Source organism: Xyrauchen texanus, chromosome 42, assembly GCF_025860055.1.
Source record: "Xyrauchen texanus isolate HMW12.3.18 chromosome 42, RBS_HiC_50CHRs, whole genome shotgun sequence".
NCBI lineage: Eukaryota > Metazoa > Chordata > Actinopteri > Cypriniformes > Catostomidae > Xyrauchen > Xyrauchen texanus.
This window is the reverse complement of record NC_068317.1, coordinates 19,950,770-19,960,600: the sequence shown is the minus strand read 5'-3', so window position 1 is coordinate 19,960,600 and position 9,831 is coordinate 19,950,770. Positions and strand designations below refer to the sequence as shown.

At 34.4% G+C, this 9,831-nt stretch overlaps 1 protein-coding gene across 1 annotated transcript; it reads right to left on the bottom strand.

Annotated features, from left to right (window-relative positions):
* Positions 1–2,121: 2,121 nt before the first annotated feature.
* LOC127634985 (vesicle-trafficking protein SEC22c-like) lies at positions 2,122–9,562 on the bottom strand. The gene is given in 7 exon segments (XM_052114769.1): positions 2,122–5,821; positions 6,033–6,098; positions 6,201–6,319; positions 6,454–6,633; positions 6,839–7,002; positions 8,668–8,803; positions 8,806–9,562. Coding segments are annotated over 7 exon segments (909 nt in total). The 5' UTR covers positions 8,849–9,562; the 3' UTR covers positions 2,122–5,620.
* Between the last annotated feature and the right edge of the window lie 269 nt (positions 9,563–9,831).

Sequence of the window (9,831 nt, the reverse complement as noted above, 5' to 3'; positions counted from 1 at the left end):
TACTGCCTTTCACAACACACATTGTTTCAAAGCAGCTTTACAGAATATCAGCATTAACAGATGATAAAACTGTAATGTCTATAAAGTCGATTAATCATCATTGTGTCATTTAGATAAAATACGATTTTTAATAGTGTTTAAAAATAATTAAATGATAATTGTATTAATAACCCCAGTGAGCAAGCTGTAGGCGACTGTGGCAAGGAACACAAAACTCCATAAGATGTAGATTAATGGAGAAAAATAACCTTGGGAGAAACCAGACTCACTGTGGGAGCCAGTTCCCCTCTGGCTAACATTATGAATGTAATGTAAATATTAATTATGTATAGGTAAAATCAAGGTTTAAAATTATTAAACTAAGTGTTAAGGGTCAGTGATTAAACATCGATTGTGTTTGAACTGTAAGATTAATGACCAAAGTCTTTGAAGTTCATCTTGATTAATTGCAGAAGTTCACATAGATGCAATTGTCCTTGTTAACTGGCTGATGAAGGCTTTTGTTGGCAAAAAATTGTACTGCAAGAAAAGTAAGAATAGTATAGTAGTACAGGTGTTTTCAACCTTTCAGGGAACGCCCTGCTCAGTTTTATCCTAGACATGCTATTTACATAACATAAAGGCATATGCAGGCTATGCACATATGAAACATAAAATATAGACTTTGCTTACTGTATTCAGTGTGTGTTCAATGTCATTTACAGGCAACGTAGAACATACAACATGCTGTGGACATGGTTCTTATTGAGCAAAATACAGATGAATCTGGGTTTTATTTAAGCATACTGTTCATCATATTTCTGTTGTCTTTTTTGCTTCATTTAAGTGTAGTATTTTATTCGCGAACAAACTGGAACGACTCAGTGTTTTAACGAATCAGTTTAATTACTGATTCAGTGACTCACTTATAACACAAATGCTATTTTGTCACCACAAAGAAGCCTAAAGATCTTCAGAAAGGATCTTTGAATGAATCTATTTGGTGAACTGATTCAAAAGACTACTTTAAAACCATAATCTTGCTCACCCGACATATTCTAAACCCCTGTGGTAGTAGCCTTTTTAACTAGCATAGGTCTTTCATTCTGGAGAAGATTTAGAAGTAAAAGAGATATACAGCATGTTGCTCAAAAGCAGGAGCAGAACTCATTGACTGATCCTCTCATGCTTGTTTAACAGGGAAATTACATGGATCAGTGCAGTAGAGTGATCTGATTCCTGGTCAATCCTCTACTATAATCTGTTGGAGTGAAGGTGATTAAATACTGCCAAATTTTTAGAAGAGTATTGCCAGGCAAGAGAAAACAGCTCAGGATATTGCCAGCACCAGGCTTGTTTTTTTTATTATTTTTTATGCTGTGACCTACGCCAGTGTCATTTTTAGCTTATGCAGTGCTGCCAGGGAGCATTACTGACAAAACTTTCCTAAGCTGTGTACAGTACTTTTTAAGCTATACCCCTAGGGTGGACCAACAGAGTAGATATTAGACTTCTACATGTCCCAAATCTCAGCACAGCAAAAGACTGTACACATGAGACATTTGGTGTTGCATGTCAAGTCAGTAATAGCCCTTATTTAACCACATCAGTCTGTATGTTCAGTTTCTTGTCAAGATATTGCACATCATTGTATGCAGTGGTATAATAGTGAAGACATCTACATGAAAATTCAAGTGTTTCCCTTAATTAGTATTGCAATACTAGCTGAATGCTAGTCATCTCTAACATTTCAATGCCAGCTTCCAAACTGTAGTTTTAGACTGCCACCCAATGTTCTGATCCATATACTACAAGCCCACAAACAACAGATGATATCAGAGCTTGTAGAGAGAGGAACGATTGTAATATGGCCACAAAAATAAATAAGAAAATACCGTAAAAACAAAACTTTGTGGTGCTAAGAAAGCCTAAATGTTTAAGTTGTGACATCCCTAAACCTATTAGTCTAACTCCTAACTGTGCAAACATGCAAAAAGCACATGTATTTAAATTAAAAACGAGACGAAATAGCTACAAAACTCAACAGTAAAAGTGAAAAACAGTATGGCAAAATTAATATTTTTGTGCAGACTAACCTTAATTTTAAAAGAAAGTTAAATCAGCTCAGTTGGGCTATGAGGTACTAAATATTTTATTGTGCACTTAAGACTTTCTAACAGGTTGTGGCACTTTTAACCTTCATTCATAAAACATTATAAAACAGCATGAACATGACTGCTTTTGAATATCATCTCAACTGCATGTTATCAAGACATTTAGTTATCACAAACATCTTTCAGCCAGCCAAGGCAATGCAAGTCTTATTCTAACTTTTCTACTAGTAAAAAAATATATATAAACATGTATAAACTCCATGACAACTATCATGTAAAAATGCACAAGCAAACCATACTCTAACAAGATTGGGTATTCAAACAAAATCACATAGTTCTTTTAATATGCTCAGCTGTTGTTTTTATAATAATAAGGCTGTTTTAGTGATTAACAAGTTGGAAATAGTGTTCATTTAAAACACCCTTTTTGGAAACTAATTTGGTTGCTGGAGGTTCAGGTTAGTAGCGGTTAAACTCTAGTGAAACAAACCTTAATTGTTTAACTAAGGTTGTCTGTCCTAAGCATGTTGATTTTATTTATTAAAACATATAATGGGTCTTACCCTCATGTTGTTCCAAACCCATGTGACCATCTTTCCTCTGTGGAACACAAAAGGAGATGTCAGGCAGAATGTAACCTCAATCACCATTCACTTACATTGTATGGATAAATAAATGTGCAATGAAAGTGAATGCTGACTGAGGCTAACATTCTGCTTAACATCTCTTTTGTGTTGCATGGAAGAATGAGGTTGGATCAACATAAGGGTAGGTTAATGAAGACACAATCTATACATTTTTGGGTGAACTAACCCTTTAAGACCTTAGCGAAAAATGTATTTTATAGTCCTTAAGTATTGAGACATAAATGGAAATAAAATGTTTTGGAATTTATCATCTAACTCAAATGCAAGTAGATTAAGACAACAGTGGTATTAAACTGTGTGAAGTGCATTATGTAAGTATAACCTCCAGCACCAACATTACTGACACAAAGGAGTTCACTGACACAGAGGATTTCAATATGGGTCAAAAATGCATGAGAATCAAATAATCTACACACAGATTCTTTCATTTGTATAACTAATTTGTTCTAATGCGCAACTAATGAGTAAATACACTCATTAACTCCATATACTGTATCTACAAACATCAAAAACTATTATAAAAAACAATACATATTCCATTGTTTCAAAAAACACACTATGCTTTGTATTAAATGAGTGAGCAAATATGTATCCACTTAAAGTTTATGTTACCCTCTTTCAAACACCAATTAAAAAAGGTAAAAATCCAGAATTAAGGATTGCATACAGTATTAGGAAATATAACTTCCAAATCATGGTTTATGCAGTATGATGTACCATGTTGAAAAGTCAGTCAATAGAAAGAGCCCTTATTTTTACATTGTACATTATTGTTATTGATACATAATTACAGTATTAGCTTTGCTGTGCATGGGTATAGAGTTCACAAACTTTAAAATGATCATACATATATTCTCACTCCACTGTTTGGATTGCTGTAATCATATTGTGTAATAAGGTATTGATAGGAACACACACTAGCTGTTATCCTAAACACATTAGAACAAAGCTTCACGTGCACTCTGTTGCTACAACACAGAATAATGACATGTAATACAATTTCTACACCAACCAAAAAAAAGCAAAGCTTGCTTTTAAAATTAAGAATTCAAGAAAATGATTGGTCAGAAAAAGATATCTATGCTTACTTTTCTGAAAACAAATGCATTGTCAATATTGATTTCTTGAAGAAAAAGAGTAAAACATTTGCAATAAATAGAAACTCAGTGTACAGGCTTGGCTTAATATTCTGAATAAGTTTACAACATAGGACACATCCTTATTATTTAACATACTGAACTGATGAAAGATTAAAGGTTAACATAAATATAGTCAACTTAATCTTACATTTATTCAGGATAAACTTGTTTCCTCAGTCAAATCATAATACTTTCTGCTGCATCAGTAACAATAAAATGACAAGTGGTTTTGTCTACTTCCTAAAGAACAATTCAGAGCAAATAAAGTAATTACATATATGTAAACTAAGCTCTGTCAATGACTGATAAATACTGACAAACAATAAACATTTGTAAATAAAAAGCTTTTATGTTAAGAAAATAGATGTGAATTTCAGACAAATGCGATACAAGTTGCATGTATTATAAGAACTTGTTGAAATGACTAAAGGTTTATAGTCTTTGGGATGAGTATCAAAGAAAGGTAGCCTAAACAAATGTATCCTATGTGTAAAAATGGTATAAGACTAGCTGAAAGACCTGAATGTTCTATGTTTATAAATTGTAGTTCTTAATACAAAAATGCAAGGTTTTGTGGTACAGCATATAACTACGTAACAGACACTGTCCAAAATGAAAAGAACATCTTGAGATAATGTTTTCGAGCATAAAAAGTCCTTTCAGAATCAATTGCCATGCTCACTGTCAGTCAAATACATAAAGTGATAATGATAATATATTTATATTTTCATAACAACTGAAGGGATAGTTCAACTAAAAGTGAAAATTCTCTCATCATTTACTCACCCTCATGCCATCCCAGATGTGTATGACTTTCTTTCTTCACTAGAACACAATCAAAGATATTTTGAAGAATATCTCAGCTCTGCAGGTCCAAACAATGCAAGTGAATGGTACCAACATTTTGAAGGTCCAAAAAGCACATTAAGGCAACATAAAATTCCTCCATACAACTCCAGTAGTTAAATTCATGTGTTCAGAAGCAATATGATATTTGTGGGTGAGAAACATAAAACTTTAAGTCTTCTACAATATAAATCTTGATTCTAGATGTGCATTCTTTGTATATATCGCCACCTACTGGGCAGGGAGGAGAATTTATAGTAAAAAAGTACTTAAATATTGATCTGTTTCTAACCCACACCTATCATATCGTTTCTGAAGACATGGATTGAACCACCCTTTTTGGAGCTTCAAATTTTTGGCCTGCATTGTATGGACCAACAGAGCTGAGCTATGCTTCTAAAAATCTTTGTTTGTGTTCTGCAGAGGAAAGAAAATCTTATACATCTGGGGTGGCAGGAAGGGGAGTAAATTATGAGAAAATCCCTTTAAACTGACAAAAGATTAATCCGTTCTGCAAAAAGGTAAACAAAGAAAAAGAACAAACTATGATTAACCAGGTAAGTTCTTATGTTGCAGCAAATTAAATTAACAATGCCAACTGAATGAATGCTTAATGTCCGTTTCGTATAATTTTTCCTTATTTAATTCATATCATAATAAGTAAAACGTTGAAAACGTTTTGTTATGCATTCATTAAATTGAAGACCCCTGTAAAAACGCTATTGCACTCACTATACATGTGATACGAAAACTTGATCCCAATATCAGATCAAACCAAAAGCTAAAACATGTGAGCTACCGTGTCAAGTTTATTTGTTCTTTCAGAAGTTGCCTCAGTGTAATCTCACCCTACCATTGTCCAATCTGAAGCAGCTCTCGAAGTGAACTGGAGTCTTCATACTCCACAATCCGAATTCCTGTCCAGCAGTTTGCGGTAGAGGGTGAGCAGGGTGGAGAGGCAGGCCACGGACATGTGGAAGACCAGCTGCCAGATGTTCCTCAGGCCGAAGAGAAAAGCATTACATAAGATGATGACAATCAGAAGAGTTAATGATTTCAGCTTCTTCTGGCAGGTGTAGAACAAATACAAATGACACTGTGGGAAGAAGACAGAGATCTGGGTTACAGTGCTTCATTAAATGGACATACTGTATGCTTGTTGGTGCTAATGTTTTCTGGTAAGTTTTAAGAAAATGACTTCTTTAGCTCCTTTTATGAACAAATAGAGATTGGAAAATAACAGACCGTGTATAATATACAGAATAGCATATTTATATAATATACAGTGTAGATGTAAGACCATTTACCTGGCAAACACCACAGAGAAATGCCAAAAGAAATGCCACCACATTCCACAAACCATCATAATCATCCTGTAAAACAATTGTATCATACCATAAAATCAAAAACTTCAGACATGATTTCTTTGTAATTACACATATAGCTGTGTGATATCATTTGAATTACAGTGTTACCTGGAAGGTGTATTCTATAAGGTGGACACCACGGATAAGGTTGAGGGCAGCACACAAGATGTTAAGAACCAGGGAAAGGATTCCTGGAGCTGAGACTGGTTCCAACCTCTGACCTTGACCTTTAAAACCAATAGATATCAATGTTAGCCACATCTAAAAAAAATAAAAAAACACATGCCCAAAATTTGTATTTATAAAATAAAAAGCGCAAACTATATTTGTCACTAAACAATGCAGTGCTCTGAGCGTAGACCTGATGCAGATGTTAGTTCAACATGCCCATTGGCTGTTCCGTTGGTGAGTGCCACATCCTCCATGGTGAGAACCTGAGGGGGGCTGGTCCTGAGCTCCTCCTGTACCTCGCCCAGGGTAACTTCAAGAGATGGACCACCATTCTGATTGTAATGGTGCTGCAATTTTTGAATGACACTATCTGAAATGATCAAAGGCATATTAGTAAAGTGATGTACATAGCAAATGCAAATTAGAGAAACATTACCAGCTTATTGCTTCAGGTTGTATTGTGGCTTGTCATAATTTAGAGCTCTATTGTGTATTAATTGATGAAATACACTATTAATGACATTATCCATGATCTCTCAAATGCCTAGTCCAACTACATTCTTCTTTCATCTTACCAAACTCCAGAAATGGGTATGGCCTATTTGCCAGTGCCACTGAAGAGTTCTCAAAGCATGCTGTGAATTCCCAGCGCAAGTCTTCCAAGAAGCAGAAGGCCACGGCAACAGGGAGACTGCAGGCACATACGGTCATGTATGACACACCCTCAGATGAGAGGAAGCTACAACACACAGAGAGGCCACTTAGTTAACATGATTTCACAAGGTACCGACCAATTTCCTGGCTTACTGTAGTTTGGACTCCGGTAAATGCCAGTAAACCTGACTGCAGGCACATTGCTTGTTGTTTCCTCTATCTGATATAACAACATCTGAACTCACCATTGGTACTTGTTTCCTTTCTACATTACCTTGCATCTTAACCACTTCATTTTTATCCACAGCAACAAAGTATAGGTATAGTCAGGCATTAAGAGACAGCAATTATTTGAGTTTTTCCTTACACTTAATCTAGTTTTTTTTCTTTTGTAAATCTGTTTTTCACATTTACTTTCTAATATGAAAGAATGAATTAGTGATGATGCAATAATAAATTGTTATGGACTTTTTGCTAATTTGGTGATGTTGGTGTTTTTATTCTACATATATATATTTATATTTATGTATCTATTTTGTATCTAAGACTTGGAGTGTAAGCAGTAAAACAAATAATTTTACCACTTTAACCACTAGGCCAGTTGTTCTCAACCCAATAGCTAGGGGGCCTCAGCAAACTCCCAAGGAGGCCAAGAGATTACTTTGAATTATTAAAAAAAGTTATATTCAAATAATCAAACTTAATTAAAATGCTAAAAACTCAAGATCTATGCATGTGACGCACTCCATAAATCACAATAAGTCATTTTTGAAAAGAAAAAAAAAAAAAAAAAAAATGTTTTTGACATTTCTATTGTTTTTGATAAAGATATCCAATGTCCATAGTAAATTAGCTTAAAAAATTAACTCTACAGAAGAGCATATTGCTAAAAGGTTAAATATCATCACTGTCAGAGACACGACAACAGATGAGGAGTGAATAAAACTTATTTCAAAGTATTTTAGCCACTCGATGTCCACTAATAGCTTCAACATGTGTGTGTGTGTGTGTGTGTGTGTGTGTGTGTGTGTGTGTGTGTGTGTGTGCAGGTTTATGCCTATGTCTAAATACATGGATATGTTCAAATTATGCTTTATAAGAATTACATTGATGTTTAGGGATGAACCAATCCAATACCTAGATATCGGTCTGACGAGCCCGTTCTAAATCTGGTATTGTGTGTTAGTCATGGTCGTTCCTGTCAATGGACTGATCATGTTGCAGCTGCATTACCCAGTAGACTAGATAACAATAAAGCTTTTTCAATAGGCTGCACATGTATACTTAAATAATGTGTAGTTTGAGGATTCTGTTCTTTTCATATATAGTTCCACACAGTGAAGTAAAGATATTCTAAATAATTAAACTAATTAAGAAGAAAGTCAACACTGGTATTGGACCGGGATCAGACGATAAAGAGAGTCCAGGTAATTGTAATCGGATCAGGAGAGCAAAAATGGTGTCTGTGTTATGTATAGATATATTACATTAATAGGCATATTTATATTTAATATAATACAATATACAATGATATTAAACTCTTAGAAATGTCTTTATTTTTTGATGTATGCTTGAATACATTTTTCAATTCTGTCACTCTCTGAAAATGTTTAGAGGTTGTTTTCTCAAAAATAAATAAAAACTCTTAGCTTCAGATGGATGAAGTAAAAAAAAGCTTTAAAACCACTGCACTATGCTCCATCACCCACATCTCAAAGGAATAGTGACTGGTCCTCAATAGGGCACTTACTAAATGTTGAGCTCATGGCCCTTGACGGCCCCTCTCTCTGGTAATAAGCTCAAGGCTTTAGAGATCACTTTCAGCTGTTGCTTTCTCTCCTGAAGCTCCTTGTCATGTAGGAAATCAGTGGAGGCAGAGAGCGGAGAGAATCCCTGACCCGGACCACAAAGGCAAACAGGATCAGTGACATGCTCCTTGTGGGTCTCTATGGGAACACATCCTGAGCACAAAGCAGAGGGACAACACAGAAGATCATGGTAAAGCAATAATTCCAGCATTTGTTTTAAAATGTGTCTGAGGATTTAGATTGCATATATGCATATGCAATCTAAAGACCCATGCCATCACAAAACATGCTACAGTACATTACAACCACTTTCAGGTTGGTATGAATGAAAATTTGAGAGCTAATTTAACACATGGTTCTCAATGTCCACATTTGCATAGCATTTTAAATGCAAACACGTTATATTATTACATTAAACTGTGGTTTAGTAGTGAAAATCAAATCATCAAAGGCTTTGTTGTACCTTGTAATTGTCCAATAGCCTAATTATTGCTTGCAATTACATTCATTTGATATAAAGTTTGAATATCAGTTTGAATGGTGCTCCATCATATGTGAACTGGATTTCATCTCCCCGATTCAGTGCATGTTCTTTCAGCAGCATAGATAAAATAATTTTACAACTAGCAGGTGCAGATGCGCTTTATCATGCCTTACCTTACAACAGCTCAATACATCTAACAAACATAGTGTGAAGCTATACAGAAAAGAAATGCACAAGAGTCTTACAATCTTCATTAATACAGTAGGTTGTAAAAACGTCTCAAAATGATATTTTTACGAGTTATTTATGACTTAATATTATTAAAACGCCACTAGAGCTTTCTGTTTGTTTATCTGAATGATTGAAACAGGAACGTCAGTGGATTTCACTATTTCAAAATAAAAGTCCTTTCAGGTTTTTTTTTTTGTCCCTCTCAAAATTGCACGTTAATATTTTATTTGTATATAGTATATACATATTAAAAAGGATAAATAATTAAAAATATAAACTCGTTATAATTAAAATCACTTGAGCTTAACCATGTGCTGTACTTCACAAAGCCGCAGAATATTACAAAATAATATTACAGGCCATTACCATAGAAATGTTTAAGGAAATTTAG